This window comes from Synchytrium microbalum (assembly GCF_006535985.1).
Source record: "Synchytrium microbalum strain JEL517 chromosome Unknown SmJEL517_scf0017, whole genome shotgun sequence".
NCBI classification, from domain to species: domain Eukaryota; kingdom Fungi; phylum Chytridiomycota; class Chytridiomycetes; order Synchytriales; family Synchytriaceae; genus Synchytrium; species Synchytrium microbalum.
The window spans coordinates 81,683-98,207 of NW_022158366.1; the positions used below are offsets into that span (position 1 = coordinate 81,683).

Sequence of the window (16,525 nt, forward strand, 5' to 3'; positions counted from 1 at the left end):
TTACAATGGGTTTCAAAATAAACTACTAGTTACTACACTATGATTTGAGGTCTTTGTTGTTTGATTTTGGTGGGTCTGACAAGAATCGCATCTATTATTATTCTTTGGTGTTAGACTTTCACGGACGTCAAGTAATGAATTAGCAAACAGGACTCACCTTCTTTGGAACTTGAGTAGGAGGAATCTCCTCATCGTCGTCATCATCGGCTGGTCGTGTCCTTGCTTGATGAGCTAAAACAAATTCGACACCAAAAAAAGTAAGTCAATCAACCTATAGTTTTCTTGACAGACCACAAACCCAACGACATATACCTGACTGCCGAATATCCTCCAGCCGCTTCAGCAAAGTATCTACATGTGGACCCCGAGGTGGAGAAGCTGGAACTTCTTCATCGTCATTGTCAACTTGCTCCTCCTCAACACCTTTATCATTCTGCTGTTGCTCTCCTCCACCATCTCCTCCGAATCCCAACCCATCACGTTGCTGACCACCCTGCAACGGCACTTCCTGATATGAATGTTCTCCAACCAGATAATCATCCAAATCACCATCAAAAAGAGCATCATCATAATTCAGCTCATAATTTACTTCTTGTAATTGTACATTGTTATCTGGTGGTATATTATAATCTGGTGGTGTTACTCGCAGTGACGAATTGGCTTGACCGAATGGTGCTGGTGGTGGTTTCATATGTGAGGTCGGTGTCGGTATAGGTGGTCCATTTGCATTAGGTGTTGGATTTGCTCGTGACGGACCAGCAGCATTGTTGTTTGCAAAGCCGTTGGTGTTGAATGTTACCGGTGTGTTGTTGTTGAATGCAGGGCGTTCCACTCTAACTTGTGGAGGGTCTGTTGGTTTGGGTATAGGTCCAGCTCGAGGAGAAGAGGGCACACTATTTCTTTTCGAGGAGGGATTACTTGTCGTAGTCGTTTGAGGATTACTTGTTGATTGAGATTTATTTGATTGTGAGGCTTGTCGAGAAAATGTTTGTGAAGGCTGACTTGATGCATCTACGCTAGCTATAGTGGCCAATGCTAAATCCACCACAAAACAGTTCGTGACACTTGTTGAGAATATGATGGGGCTTTCGTGGTTGCGTGCGAGAGCGTATGTAGTTGTTAGCTGAAGCAAAAAGACCCTTCCAGTGGAAGACATAATGGGTTCCTACCTGCCCTTTTGATCAAAGAAAGCTGACAATGGCTCACCGGAATTCTCAGCAAAATGAATGATGGCCTAGAGAGATACAGAGCAAGAGGTTTTGAGAAAGTCAAAGGCAAGAACACGAGCAAGAAAGCAACATTGAGCCGAAAAATCACAAATCCACGTCTACCTTCAATTCTTTCAACCCAAAAGTCACTTCAGCTTCATTCTGTATTTCACACAAATCAAAGTCTTCTGGATCAATGCTCAACTCTGTCTGTAAATGTCTTGGTGGTTCATCTAAGTGGATTGAGTGTAATGAGGAAGTAACCTCGAGTTGTCATTTGTGCCTTCCATTTGATTTTTTGCCTCACATACCAGTCCGATGATTATTGCCCGGGATAGCAAGCTCCGTAAAACTCTTTAACACAACAGACTGCTGATCAGCTCTCAACGTAACCTCTTCCAGTTTAGTCCCAAAGTTCATCAACAATTCTCCCAGCATTTTAGGCGGTATAACCAGTTTGTGTCTACACACATCTTTCGAGTATAGTGCCTTTTGATCGTCTGAAGCCTGGTAGTTTAGTCTGTGGGTTTTGACGACCCCGTGTTTACAGAAGAGTTGGACGACTAGACGGTCCTTGTCTGCACCATCGTATGTGATTGATATTTTGCAGCGGTCGACGGTGTCGACATTATTTTTGCCTTTGAATATGTTCATGAATGGCTGTTGGATGATAAATGTTAGATTTTTGCTGGGTGAAAAATAATCTAGCTTTCGTCCAACTTACCTTCAGAAGAAGCTTGCAATTAACTTTTCTAGCATCACCCGTCAAGACACCATTTTGATGCTGTCTCTGATTTTGAGGATTTATATGTATTCGATCAAAGAATCCATCCGTCAGGGTAAATAGACAGAATGCAGATCTGGACGAATTGACAGTCCATAACATGATCTATACGAATTGCTGATGTTAGGCCACAAGAGGGCTTGAATCCTAAATAAAGAGATAAATACCTTATTGTCTAATGCGTCTAATTGCAGATCGTCTCCAATACGACTCAGACATGTCAGAAATCTACCAAATGCTAAAAACGACCAAACAAACAGGATGTAAGCTTCTGCAGCATATCATACCAACAACTGCAAGTAGACCTTATGAATTATACTTACGCTTCAGAGCTGCAGCAGACAAGACGCATTCCATTCAAACAACGGTTTCTTCCTCTTGTGTTTTTCGAATCCTGCAAAGTCACTGCTTTTTGTTCACGTTGAACCAGACTAGATCACGTCAAGGAAGGAGCGGCAATACCTATGAAAACGCGCAATAAGGTCGCATCTTTATTGTTTAGACTCTTTGTATTTGTATGCTGAAAAATAATATGCTTAAGAAAATATTGATTCAAGGAGCTGAAGATTAATGTAAACGTGAATTTCATCATAAATCCAGTTTTGCGAAATGCTGAAACTCTTGAAACACGTGTATTGTGCGTGGTAGAAAATGCATCCAAAGGGACGCTTTGGGACTTTGTCATAAACCTAGTAGGCAGACATGCTCATTCTCCTGAAATACGCGTACTGGGTTGTTGGGCTGTTATAAGTGTCATCGGAGCCCCCGAAGAACGTGTCGAACTAAGGGGTGAAGATCGTCAAGTCAGCAGAGCAAAAAAAAGAGATTGAATGCAATACTATTGACTTGCCTGCATACCCAAAGCAGTCACACTCTCATACTGTCGCCACACCATAGATTCGTAGTCAATAACAACATGCGCAGGATTACCATCCACAGACCACGAAACTTGAATGCCTCCATCCATATTCGGGGCTCCATTCTTGTCGAAACTGTTGAGTACGATTCTCTGCTTGATGGTGTTCCATTTGCCGGTTGCGAACGTGAAGGCACCTCGACTTAGTGAGACTCCGAAATCAGAATTGCATATGGTTAGTGGAGGGAGAGAGCAAAAGTCTGCTGGTTGTTCTGATACTGGGACGTAAAGGTACGCTTCCCCAAGTCCGCCTGTTCTCCACATGTGTCTAACGGGTCGATGGAGTACGAGTTGATACGCATCCAGTACACAAATGAAGAAGAGCAAAAAAGGCGCCCATAAAATCTTGATGGATACCTTGATGAGAAGCAGGAATCAGCACTTGCGCCTCCGGAACATCCAGTGGCACCACCTATACATTCAATAAAGAAGAGATTAGCTTCACCCAAATTTGTGCTCCAAAGAGATGCCATGCTAGAGCAACACGTACCATACAGACCAGGCAGCTTCCCACCAAGCACAAAATTGAAATTCGAAGGAAAGTAAACATCAAACTGAATCGTCACAACACTTGCATAAGTCAAATCCAAAGGTTCTGCATAAAACTAAGTAACACGAAAAAGTTAATCTTCACGTACTGCAATCCTGAATTCATTTGTTGCGGGAATTCCACACATACTCCAAGTCCACCAACAGGACTCGCCGCCGGATTGCGACTCCCAGCAGGATACACGACCCTCATCACATAATCACCACTTTGATCTGGATTGGCCGTTATCTGCGACGCGGCATCCCATGCAAAGAATGACACGGACCAACCGTTAAGCATGTTCGATGGTGTGGAAGATGATGACCATGTTGGTTGTTTCCATGATGTTTGACATATGCTGTCTATGCATTTGATGCTGGAGCCTTGGCAGGCTGAGGTGCATGAGGATCCCAGGGTTGGGAGAGCTGCTGGTGATGCCTTAACTGAACGTGGCGTGCGGGTGAAGAGTGCTGAAGGGAGAGTTGGAGTGCTTGATGGGATGATTGATGGAGCGACTGAGTTGGTGGTGGTGGCGGTGGTAGTGGTGGTGGACCTGCTAGTAGTAGTAGTGATGGTAGTTGGGCTTGATATTGGCTTTGTCCCTGTTCTCGTTGTTGATGGAGCAGACGAACTTACTCCAACTGACGAGAATTCTTGACTAGATGTCACGAACGGTGATGCTCTTGTAGAGCCTACCGGGGTACTGGTAACCGGTTTACCAGAGTTTGCTATAGGAACAGCTAAAGGAATGGCAGATCTCGTCGATATCATTGCTGGTGATACACTCGTACTATTTGCCAACCGTGTTGTCGTGCTCGTTTTTTGTAGCGTTGTCGTAGCAGGCTTGCTAGATGGCATTATCACTACACTTGGTGCTGACGACGGAGTCGGAGTCTCCATTCTACAAGCAAAAATCAGTAAAACTAGCCAAAGTACGTCTCTTAAAGTTCCACCTACATAGAAGAAGCAACATCCACACAAACTCCACGTTTGCAATGATGACTGTTACAATCCCTCGCGATATTACACATCTGCCCTAAATTGCATCTCCCACATACACCACCACCGCAATCTACATCACTTTCAAATCCATTTTGTACACCTACAGTATCATAAGTATTGTGTTAGGTTAGTGCTGTTTCAAAAAAGAATTCATTGCAAGAAACGCAAGTAGACGCAAATGTGAGATATACCATCAGAACAAGTTGCGACCTGGCAAACTCTATTCAAGCACACTTTCGATGCACAGTTCGAGTCTTTGACACATGCGAACGTCGTGCTAGCATATGCTAAAACGCCATCGTTCGTTAATCATTAAAAATCCAGTCTATATGAAAACACCAATTGCACACAAACAAAATCACATACCCAAGGCAAGAAGGCTATAAATCAAAGCTCTCATCGCAGCAATTGGAGTGGAGTTTCACGTGTCGTAAGTGCCGTAAATTTGAATTTTGGGGTGAAGCGAGTTCCAAGAGTTCATGGTTGGGTCAAAAAAGTTCCGTGGAAGAACTATTTTCTTGGCTTTCCGCTCAATCCCAGAGTTCTAGAATGTGAATCAATCTGAATGAAGTGAGAAAAGTTATAGTTAATGTGTTTGAAGGACTCCAAAAGGAGATCATACAACCAGCAAAGAATCTCGGCGTCGTCTGTTTTGCTGCCCTATTTCATGTGACGTCCGCGACCATCGAAAAGGGAGGCCCGTGGAAGTACTCCAACGCTGCAAAGGACCCGCCATTGGTGTCAGCTCGCAAGGGCGACCTACTAATGTCTGTTCCAAGCAAGCACGGATCGCAAGGGCGTGTTGACATCACGGAAGATACATTATTGCCTGCTTCCATGTCTCTGGATCAAGCCAGTTTGAAGTGCTTTCTTCTAAAGTTAACGCTCTACGTGGCCCAGGATCATACATTATACACGTCGCCATCGCTCGACGATCTTGCTGATTCCATCAGGCTGTTTTGGAACTGCTGGTGCACTAACATTCAAGATCTGACTGACGCAAGGCTTGAAACGATCCAGATGAGAGTTCTTTCGAAAACCTACAACCCCTGTTTCGTTTTGAAATGCAAGAAGGGTATCATTGTATTTTTGTAACCTGATGCAACTGATAACTACGTACAATGGGTTTTGACTTTTTCAAAAATACATGATATTCCCACAAAAAGCCACGATTACAACCACATGTTCACAAAAAATACATTAAGCGTGCTAAGTCAGGCTAAGAAATTCAAACAAATTGGTAATGTCAGTTCAGTGGCCAAAAAAGCACGGGTGTACAAACATTTATACAGGAATATACCTTGACGGTTCGAAACGAATACTCAGCAGCCGACACAACACGATCATTGCCTTCACTACTACCATTTTCATCAAAATGAAACCTAGCACGTGCAGCCAACAAGTGTGCATAATAGGCCGGCGGACATACAGACACTGCTCTCGTAGCACGACAATACAAGTAGCATAACCGATACGTCAACTCTTGTAACCCATCAGCAGAGAAATTATTCTCATCGTAAATCACGTGGTAATGAGTTGGTTTGGATGTGCCTTGTAATCCTGGATGAGACGCCAAGAAGAAATCGAATTCTACTGGATGTGTAATGTCTCGATCTACTATGGTTCCTGGTGCCACGTTTCCTGATTTCTCGTCTGCATCTTCTTGACGGATGGGGAAGAATCTGGCATGATGACGTTTCTGAACTACGATGAATGATAGAGTGGGTCGATAGCCTGGTTCTAGTGATTCACAGGCACGGAAGATGGATTCTACTTCAGATCTGAGTAGTTCGGCGAATGCACCTTCAGGAACTCCATCTCTACAGGCGTAATTTGATTGTGAGAAAAAAAGGGATAAAGTAACCAAGCTATCTGAGAAGAATTTCAGCTCACCGATAAAACACAATACGTTGTGGTTTGCTCCCACAGAATTGATAAAAGGTTCTCAGCAGTTCAGCAACCATATTCGATAGCTCAGACATGATCTCCTGTCGACCACGATGCACTCGAATCGATCCAGCATACTTTGAGCATTGCGCATCCATTGATCCTGAAATCAAAGAATTAGATTAAGGCAATCTCATTCTCTTGAACGAGACAACAGGCGTACCGACAAGAGCAGCAATCGAAGGCTTCATGCCTTCACCAGGCGATGAATGCGTCACGTCTGCTCCAAATACAATAGTAGGACGTTCAGATACGAATGGTAATTGTTGAGGTCCTAAATATGCATTCGTTCCTCCCATCTTAACATTCATTTTCAGACACACGTTGGCACAATATTGCTTCTTGACATTCAGGATGTGCTATGATGACCGAATTTCAATCGATTAGCTTAATCAAATAGTTCGGCTGACTAGTTTGAGTTTTTCAGCAAGAATTTTTCTTACCTTGGCCAACAAACACTGAGTAGCTACCCCAATGATGGTATCACTGACTCGCTTGATCTCTGCATATAATGGAACTCCCATATTTGGCAAAATACACAATATGATCTGTGGTCGTCCAGCGGTAGCAGATCCAGCATCCATAAATCCATTCTAGCGAGATGAGGATAACGATTAAGTATGCAGCAAAAAAAAGGACTCATGCCAGAAGAATACCTTCATTATCAGTTCAATATTCCCATCAGGATTCGAATACCTCAACGGTGGTTGAGGAGTCGCAACAGATATACCCGTATCGCGACAAGTCGACACTAACTCTCTTATAAACTTTTGCACATCTTCCCTCGGACATTCACGTTCAGAGGTAAAGATGATGACTGCCCAAGACGAGATCGGCGTACTCTGCGCTACTTTTTTATCCTTGAGATTCCATTGTCCTTCTCGTGGTGTAATGTTTGGTTCTCTTGAATTTGGATGATATGATACTATTGGGGTTGAAAGTACACGTGCATTCACGGTACCCATTTCACGACCAAATGTAGTTTCGAATGCAGCTAGAGTAGCGTTCGCTTCTGTTTGTATCAAGTTGAAGCCTGCTGCAATCTTGTTCGAGCGTATATGTGGTGATTGGCATGTGAAGCGAATCATATCGGCCTAATTTGAGAGAGATTGACTTGGTGTCAACAAAAAAAACTCATTATACTATCATCCAATGAGCTTACAGTTTGCTTCTCATTCAGCTTCCGTGATATCCTCTGCCCCGGTATGATCTGACACACCTCCATAGGCAAATATATATGTTTGTTTGGATCGCCTACAACCAAACACGGAAAGTGCGCATAATGCAATGGAATATGATACCGTTCCTGAAAATACTCCGCTACAGACATCTGTCTCCCTTCATCTCTCATAGGAAACACGGTCTTTGACGCAGACGTAGGAGTAATTCTAGATACCCTCCATCGTCGTCTCGCATTACCACGATGCGTAGTCATAACTTTAACATTTTTCAACACCTTTTCAATTTTGCCACGATCCTTATCACTCATGGCCTGCCTAATATCGTCTGCCGAGTTGCGACCTAGGATTTTGGCAACCATATCGACTACGGGCCCTGGTTGATAAAAGGCTGTTGCAGACACATCGAGGTTTAGCCAAAGACGACCGCGAGATGGGCGTATGGATTGATGGAATCCTTGCCAGAGTTCAGCGCCATTGGCTATGAACTGTTTGCCTTCTGGAGTGAAGAAAGAGCGGCCTACTGTTGTGTATGTGATGGATGGGCCGTGTCGTACTATGACATCTAGTGCGAGTAGGCACTCTATTGGTGTTTCCTGTAATTCACCATTGAGGAAGCTTTGAAGCCTGGTCATGTTGATATCAGAGAGCTTTTTGAGTGTTATCTGAAACTTGCGAGCTGGACGTGGTTTCCTACAAAGAAAATCGAGATTTTAGCATCCATTTGTTGTTGATCACAGTTCAGCATTGGTGTCGTACGTTGGTGGAGGTGAAGCAAAATTCTGACTAAGTTTGAGTCCGTGTTTGCCAGGTGGACCATCATCGTCGTCGTCCGGAAGATCCACACTGAAGGTAGCAGTTCCATCTACCAGAGGAAGAGCTCTTGGAGTGAATAGATTGCGTCGTCCATCAAAGACCGGGAAGGCATTATGTAAAATTCCGGCTCGATTGAGTTCTTCCCAGATCTGTTATAGTCGTGGTTTGAGTCAAGTAAGCTATCTTATAAGACATTTTGGGGTGAAATGTTCAAGTTTGACTTGCCACAAACAGTCGTCGATTGATTCGAGTATTGGCTTCAGGAAGTATCTACAGCAAGAAAGAAATATTACTGATCGAAGCAAAGAAGTTGTTTGAAAGACAGTCGCCGAGTTCAAACATACAGAAACTTCGTAATGATGTAAATTCATGCCAGGAATGCTCAATATTGGAAAGAAATTCGCCCGTAACATAATAGCCTTGCCCATAGAGCCATGGTCTGGTCGTCTGGGTAATGCTACTGTCGTCATAATCTGGGATTTTCGATGTTTTGAAGTGTGCTCAATGTCCCAAGAAGCGAAAGTTTTTGGTAGAAGAGACTAAAACCATATCAGAATCCGAATTTTTGTTATTGGCTTATATGACGCGTGACTTGACGCGCAATCAGCTGTGTGCCATTACGGCATCCGCAACATTCACGTCTTGGTCAACCACAGACTTACATGGACAGATGTGTCTTTCATGTGCCGACAATATAAAATCTCATGATTTTTACGAAGGAAAGCCATGTAATGTACAGCAATTGCTCTTTTGTCATTGATTTGTCCCTAGTTTGCTATGCAAGGCCAACGTGATTTTGGAGCAGCAGGCTTTCAGGCGCTACAGTAACGTCTTTTGCCACGACAAATAAGCAAACACACATTTTGTTCATGTAAAATGTTTCCTCTAATATTTCACAACCACTCCCTATACCACAACCAATGCCATTATCTACAAGCGTTCACTTTCCGTCTTTACAGCCAACTCGGGCACGGATGTACGATGAGTATCTGATAGTCTCCTACTGTAGGAGAGCGTAATACCATACCCGTCACATCAGGTGCCGTCGAGTTATCATACAACACAATGTTCTCAAACCTATCCATTACCGACAAGATTCGAAAGTAATAAGATGCCGTATGTATACCCACGCTCGATATACACTCTGACTGTCCTTGTAGTGAAAATGTTGTTGTTAATTCCATGTAGACGGATCGGGAGGAAACTTTGGTATTCTAACCCAATCGCATAGTGGCTCTGCTGAAGTTGGGCATAAAACATTTTTTGTTGGCGTTGTTGTTGATTGCCCATGTATTGTTGTTGTGGTGGGTATACGGCTTGTGCCGGCTGCATTGTTTGGCCTGCGTTCTAGAATACGGTTTGTATGTTGGCAATAACAGCAAACGTGTCCAAACGTCAACGACTTTTTTGACGGGTTTGTTGCCCTCCACGGCAAAGCCTACAGCTTGTTGTTGCTGACCATAGCTAGTACGAGACTCGCTTGCAGATTCTCCTTGCTGCATAGATTGCGAAGGTGTAGGGGAAGAGGGAGCTTGCGATGCAGTGGATGACGGTTGGGTTTCTACAGATGGCTCTTGTGACGACGATTCCGCTGAAACTACATAAGTACAAGGATCTTGTGTTATATCTTCCTGAGTACTTGGCATCACAGCAGGTTCTTGCTAATTGTCTTCAATTGGTTGTGATGCTGGCTGCAAACTACTCTCTTCAGGGCTCAACAGAAGTTCTAGAGCTCGTATCCTTATGAAAACACGATTGCAGATTGAGTTCGGTCTTTCCTTTATTCAAAAGGGTGAAAAAAGATGTTAGATCACGATCTTGGAACCTAGTGTCAAATTTCTGAGCTTCGGCGCTAGATTTAACTCAAAAACCAATGCCAATGCAATTAATCCTAGAACTCGCATAACTTACCTTACGATAACGAGGCATGGCCTACTCGAGCTAGAGAACTATGGTGCAGCTTGGACTCAGATGTGACACACGAAGTTCGAAGCTCCGGAGGCAAGAAATACGTGGTCCACGAGCAATATTGCGAATTCAGTTTTATATTTTAGAACGCGTTATAAAATACTGTACAGGAGCAATTCAACAAAACACACAGCACTGCTCCAAGATGGCATTGTTTGAGCAACATCGCATCTATCTAATCATATGATCCACGGCATGTTTTCCCTGAAGTTTGATATGATCTGCAGGGTTGGCAGCAAATTCACCGATTGTAATCAATGGGTCCTTCTTGAGTTCGGTCCATTCTCCTTTGAATGCTATATAGGAGATCCTGGTCTTTTCGTCACCGTAATTGTTTGAAATGAATCTAAGATACAACAACCAGGTGGAAGTTCAGCAATTTATGCTTTCAGTAACCTGACTTCTTCTTGCTTACAATGTAATATTCCTGACACTCGTGAACTTGGCCATTCGTGTTGGATATTCAGGTATTTCACGAGCGGCAGTAGTTGTAGTATCAATCAATCCCCATTCTTGAAGTGGAGTAGTGGTATCCACCGAATCGAAATCCACATCTTCTCGATTTGTAAAAACTTTGAGAGTCTTTGGCATCATCTCATTTGGACCTCCCATTATCAGAATGCTCTTAAGCTTGACCATGCCAGTAAAGCTAGGAGCCAAGTGAAAAGGAGTGAGTAAGACGTTCGTAGGCGCTAAGTGTCTTTTCACTGTTCTAGCACTTGTTTGTTCCAAGAAAACTACTCTGACTCCAGGAACAATCCACTATACTTACGGGACAAATATTATAAGCTGATTATCGGAGTCACTTTCCAGATACTAATAGCGTAACGTGTAAGCTCGTTGATGTTTGGAGTTTACGAAAAGTTGATGTTCCTCACAGGTTCATGATCAAATCGTTTATCCCACGGCTTGAAGACCTTCCTTGCACTTTCTTCGTCATTGCAGACATTGAATGCTCGTATCCTGTCCACATCAATCTATAATAACACGGTCAAACCAAGAAGCTGAATTTCAAAAAACAAACGTTTTCACGCCCACCACTTTGAACAACGAAGATTGTTCGCCTCTATCCGGTCCGTCGTGATCGTGCCCCTCATGGCTGTGATTGTGCCCCTCTTCATGCTCTTCGTCATGACAATGCGACATCGTTCAGCGTTTAACGTTTTACACGCACCGCACGAGCTTCAAGCGTCTTTCACAAATATCAAGACTAAGATTCGCACATCTATTTCAATTTACAGATTATTTAAATATAAGAGGTTGCCCATATCTTCACTAGCAGCTACACAGTTTATGATTACTCCATTTTTTTCACAGTAGCAGCAGTAGCAGTATCAGTGTGCTTATGCTTCCGTATGCGTATTTGCTGCTGAACCCAATTGTAAAACCAAAAGATGTGTAGAGGAAGAGGTGCAGCTGTTACTAAATAGAAGTTCGAGTGGGGATAGGCTACCCTGACGTGCAGTATCACGTAAAAGTTCACCAATACTCTCGTGGCAAAGAATCTAGAGAGACGATATCAGTATGTATAGTCTGCTGTGTACAGTTGCAAACAGCTTACAGCACTCCAAAGAGATAATCACGTCTCCAAGCCTTCTTAATATGTCCTAGTGACAGAGGTATACTGGGAAGTTCCAATAAGGAAGCAAACGTGAGGAAACCACCAGCGACTCTGTGCTGTATACATCCAAAGACAACAATGGAGTAGCCAATATGATGGACCCATCTTGTTCGAAAGTTAGGGTTGGTTAGTTCAATGCAAGACATTTTACGAGCACCGTAGAGTATTGCTATCCTCAAGGTACATACCCGGTAAGCCAATTCACTTCAGATTTAAAGTACAAGTAACCCAACACCATGTCAGCAGCCAAAAATGATATAAAGCAGGAGCAGATAGCATTCGCCCACCCGACGTCCAAGAGAGGGAAGTGATTTATCTGCTCAGTGCTAGCAAAGAAGGCAAATGCGAAACCTAGACCACCGACCGTCATGACAAGAGCACTGGTTAACGTTAAGAGCCATGCCCTGGATCTATCTGAGGCAAATAGCTTGGGCGCGACAGAGAGCGCCATCCTGAATAAGACATGGTATAGCACGGTAGAAACCAAGAATGGTTTCCATACTTCGAATAATGTTTCGACCAGAGAGCGAGGGTGATGTGCAACATCCATAAATGCGAGTGGCGGTGATACGGTTTGGTGGCAGTTTCCCAGTCCTGAAATGAGTAGAAGTCACTACTAGTGCAAACAAATTAAGAAGAACGCCGTGGAATGTCCCACGATCTAGCGATTCTATACGCGATTTGGTGTTTGGCGTTTAGTTCCAAGAGGAGGGTCCAACGATGTAAGACTGCTATACGTTGACACCGTGTGAAAATGTGACGCTTGAGAAAATCCGCACATTCCCTCCTTACCTTTTACCGTTGTTTGGTCTTCTAGCGACGTGAGTTTTTGTGATTTTTGAACTACTTTTTTTTTTTTCAAAACGCTAGCAGAATCAAACAACCCGTTCGCTGTAGAACCCTGGAAGGGAGACCACGTCCAGCTCATATATTACACACGTTAAATTGCACTAGTACTCGTGTTGCTCTCTCAAAATGGTATGTTTTTCGCTCCAAGCTTCATTTAAGGCAAAAAAAAGTCCAATAATCTAACATTCATTTCATTTAGTCTTATCATGTCCTGTACGAGACAGCGTCAGGATACGCTCTCTTCGAACGCCTGCAATCTGAAGAAATCGGCAGAGAACTAGACCAAGTGCAAGCTGCTGCCCAAGATTTATCGAAATTTGGTCGCTTCATCAAACTAGTCTCCTTCATCCCATTCAAAACCGCCGCACACGCTCTCGAAAACTTGAATGATGTCTCCGAAGGGGTCATGAACCCATATCTAAAAGCATTCCTCGAACAATCCATGCCAAAAGTCGGTAAAAAGTCATCTGTAAAACTCGGTGTAGGTGAAAAGAATCTGGCTGGTGCCATCAAGGCCGAACTGGGCTACGACTGTATATCTGATGACTCGATACTGGAAATCATACGAGGGCTCAAGCTACATGGCGAGAAAATGCTCAAGCAATTGAGTGATGGTGATTTGAACAAGGCTCAACTGGGTCTTGGTCATGCCTACTCCCGTGCAAAGGTTAAATTCAATGTAAATCGTGTCGACAATATGATTATACAGAGTATTGCTCTCTTGGATCAGTTGGATAAGGATGTAAACACCTTTTCCATGAGAGTCAGGTATGTTGTAGGAAGCACTTGCTTTTTTTGCACGCATACATTGAGCAAATCATTCAGTCGTATGCTAATCAATCAATGCACCAACAGGGAATGGTATTCATGGCACTTTCCTGAATTGGTCAAACTAGTCAACGATAATGCCCTGTATGCTAAATGTGTCAAAATCGTTAAAAACAAGGCCAACCTTACCGAAGACCACATTCCTGAATTGGAAGAAGTCGGTGTAGATCCCGCTATCGCCAAACATGTCATCGATGCTGCCAAGTCTTCCATGGGTGAGGATGCGTTGGTCTTTTCGAGTTCCTTTTTTGCTCTCGTCTTGACCAAATCTGGCTACGTAATCATATTCTTTGGAGCCTTGATAGCACTAACAATCCTCTTCCCTTTTGTGAAACATCAGGAACCGATATATCAGATATAGACATGCTCAACATCCAATCCTTTGCCGACCGAGTCATCGCCCTCGCCGAATACCGTAAACGATTACACGCCTACCTCGTTTCCAAAATGCACGCCGTAGCACCAAACCTCTCTGCCCTACTCGGTGAAATGGTTGGAGCCCGTCTCGTATCTCACGCAGGATCCCTAACCAATCTAGCCAAATATCCAGCCTCAACAGTCCAGATATTAGGCGCCGAAAAGGCCCTCTTTAGAGCCCTAAAGACTAAAGGAAACACCCCCAAATATGGCTTGATTTATCATTCCACATTTATTGGACGTGCTGCTACAAAAAACAAGGGTCGTATATCTCGATTCCTTGCCAATAAGGCATCTATTGCTAGTCGTATTGATTGCTTTTTGGAAACACCTACCAGCTTGTTTGGTGAGAAATTAAGGGAGCAGGTTGAAGAACGTCTAAAATTCTACGAAGATGGGACTGCCCCCAAGAAAAATACCGAGATGATGGAGGAGGCATTGTCAGAGTTGAGGACTACCAAAGGTGACGATATGGATGTTGATGATGAGCCAAGTAAGTTTGAGCATATTTCCAGAACCCAAGTTGATATTTGGTGCATAATAAGCAATCATGATCAACGATATCTAAACTTTCAACTTTTACCAGTACAATCCCCAGCAAAGAAAAAAAAGGTGGCTGAGACTGCTGATGAGGGTGAAAAGAAGAAGAAGAGTAAAAAGTCCAAGAAGGCTGCTTCTGTTGTGGAAGAGCCTGTAGCTGAGGAAACTGCAATGGAAGTCGATGGCCCAGTAGTAGAGAAGGTCGACAAGAAGAAGAAAAAGAGCAAGAAGGCAAAATCTGCCGAGTAAAAAGTGGGGTCTTCTGGTCGTCGTTGTCGCAGTAACATTTTTAATCGCATTTTGGTTTTCGTTTTCGTTGATAGTCTGTTTTATAAACACAAATATACGATATATGCAGACAATCCTGGTTTATTGCGTCAGCTTTCAAACGCGGTCGGGGTCTCTATGGCCTTGGGAGTTTCTCTTTGACCTCAATTTTGTCCTCGTGCCAATTTCAAGGAGTTTTGACTTTACATGACGGTCGCTAACATGAAGAGTGAACGAGCATGTCTGATGCTTACACTAGCTATTCTTATTATATTCGGAGCTACGGCTATCTCTGCCAATCCCTCTGAACTGCAAAATCCCAATATTTTGGCAGTCAACACATTCCATCCATCAGCAGCCATTACTTTTCAAGTCCATTCTTTATCTAAACGAGATGATGAGCATGAAAATCACCATCCTCGTATGCATCGCTTTGGATTAGTACGAAAAGTCATCAGCAAAGTCGGTGACATTTTGACTATTGCCGCTGTTCTACCTCTTTATGCTGGAGCTACTCTAATCAGTCTTAAAGGCACTAAACTCAAAGCTCCGTGTGACCTTGCCACTGAGGTGATGAAGGTTGCCGTGATAAATGTTGTTCAGTTCACGTTTGGTGCGGTGGACAGTTTGGGTCAATTGGTAAGTACATCATAGAGCAAGAGACGATGTCATTGAGGAGACGCAAGCATATCTCATGTATTCTTTTCCGCTATATAGGTTGCAGAGAGCTCTAACATGGAGGTATACATATTTGTTGATCCGCTGCCTGATTGAGTTTGATCACACACAATTGATATCTGACATGGACCTTACATCGCTCATTCAGGGACACCCTGTTGAGGTTCTAGACGACGTAACGATGGTCAGAGAGGTCGGATTCTTTGAACAATCACGAGCTGTCATCCCCTGTATCATCGGCTTGTATCTCCTACTCGCGCTTGGTCCAGTCGCTGCTCTAATGCTTGTGATTGATGAAGGCTTTGCTCGACTACTCAAGAGCTCACTATACGCACATTTTGAGTTGAGTCGATTTATTGGGGGATGTGTTTTAAGTCTTCAGGGACATCCATTGTCTGAACAACGTCAGGAGGGTTTTGATGCGACGGACTTGGCTTCGCTTTCTGATCCCATTGAATCTCATACCGTATGTGTACCGGCATCATCTTAGGTTTGGCTTTTGGTGGACACAAAATGCTCAACATTCATACCTTTTTAGTCTCGGGATGAACTTGTTACAAATTCATCGCCGTTGAATGAAAGATCACGAAATGAACTGTCGGCTTCACGTTTGGATTCATTGGGAGCCTCCATGGCACCAGATGCAAGTGCTAGCGAGGGCTTCTCTAGTCGCAACGATTTCATTGGTGCAAGCACTGTCGCTGAAATCAATCGAGAGCGTTTTGAGGGTTATCGTGAAGCGATTGGTATCAGAAATAGACGCCTGGTAAGAGAAGTCTAATTCGCGTCTCCTTCAACTTCACGTATAAACGAAAATGGTACTCCGATTTCTTCATTAGCAGGGTTGGCTTGCTCACGTCCCATATCACGAGTGATTCTTGTATCGTTTGCATATGATTGTTGTTACTGGTAGACTTGTACACTTATTGTGATTCTCTCACGTCCAGTCAGTTTGAAAGGTGGATGACATGTTTTGA

General features: G+C 43.5%; 5 protein-coding genes across 5 annotated transcripts; 1 reads left to right on the forward strand and 4 right to left on the reverse strand.

The window, feature by feature from the left end:
- Positions 1 to 22: 22 nt before the first annotated feature.
- Positions 23 to 4,337, reverse strand: SmJEL517_g03303 (uncharacterized protein; the record flags this gene model as incomplete). Its single annotated transcript, XM_031169231.1, has 12 exons — positions 23 to 25; positions 158 to 231; positions 313 to 1,085; positions 1,170 to 1,234; positions 1,332 to 1,441; positions 1,520 to 1,868; positions 1,933 to 2,097; positions 2,160 to 2,230; positions 2,851 to 3,176; positions 3,266 to 3,320; positions 3,399 to 3,513; positions 3,588 to 4,337. 12 exons carry the CDS (start codon positions 4,335 to 4,337, stop codon positions 23 to 25), a joined length of 2,856 nt encoding a protein of 951 aa, XP_031024726.1.
- A 1,288-nt stretch (positions 4,338 to 5,625) lies between these two features.
- Positions 5,626 to 8,850, reverse strand: SmJEL517_g03304 (uncharacterized protein; the record flags this gene model as incomplete). Its single annotated transcript, XM_031169232.1, has 10 exons — positions 5,626 to 5,658; positions 5,740 to 6,259; positions 6,333 to 6,489; positions 6,550 to 6,745; positions 6,830 to 6,979; positions 7,043 to 7,480; positions 7,549 to 8,257; positions 8,324 to 8,529; positions 8,609 to 8,650; positions 8,725 to 8,850. The coding sequence occupies 10 exons, from the start codon at positions 8,848 to 8,850 to the stop codon at positions 5,626 to 5,628; spliced, it is 2,577 nt and encodes an 858-aa protein (XP_031024721.1).
- A 1,669-nt stretch (positions 8,851 to 10,519) lies between these two features.
- On the reverse strand, positions 10,520 to 11,494 carry SmJEL517_g03305 (uncharacterized protein; the record flags this gene model as incomplete). The annotated part of the gene is made up of 5 exons (XM_031169233.1): positions 10,520 to 10,694; positions 10,764 to 10,997; positions 11,121 to 11,164; positions 11,227 to 11,325; positions 11,387 to 11,494. 5 exons carry the CDS (start codon positions 11,492 to 11,494, stop codon positions 10,520 to 10,522), a joined length of 660 nt encoding a protein of 219 aa, XP_031024720.1.
- Positions 11,495 to 11,645: 151 nt separating this feature from the next.
- On the reverse strand, positions 11,646 to 12,420 carry SmJEL517_g03306 (uncharacterized protein; the record flags this gene model as incomplete). The annotated part of the gene is made up of 3 exons (XM_031169234.1): positions 11,646 to 11,853; positions 11,910 to 12,074; positions 12,158 to 12,420. The coding sequence occupies 3 exons, from the start codon at positions 12,418 to 12,420 to the stop codon at positions 11,646 to 11,648; spliced, it is 636 nt and encodes a 211-aa protein (XP_031024723.1).
- Positions 12,421 to 12,944: 524 nt separating this feature from the next.
- On the forward strand, positions 12,945 to 14,852 carry SmJEL517_g03307 (uncharacterized protein; the record flags this gene model as incomplete). Its single annotated transcript, XM_031169235.1, has 5 exons — positions 12,945 to 12,947; positions 13,018 to 13,586; positions 13,674 to 13,861; positions 13,987 to 14,556; positions 14,650 to 14,852. 5 exons carry the CDS (start codon positions 12,945 to 12,947, stop codon positions 14,850 to 14,852), a joined length of 1,533 nt encoding a protein of 510 aa, XP_031024722.1.
- Positions 14,853 to 16,525: the final 1,673 nt, after the last annotated feature.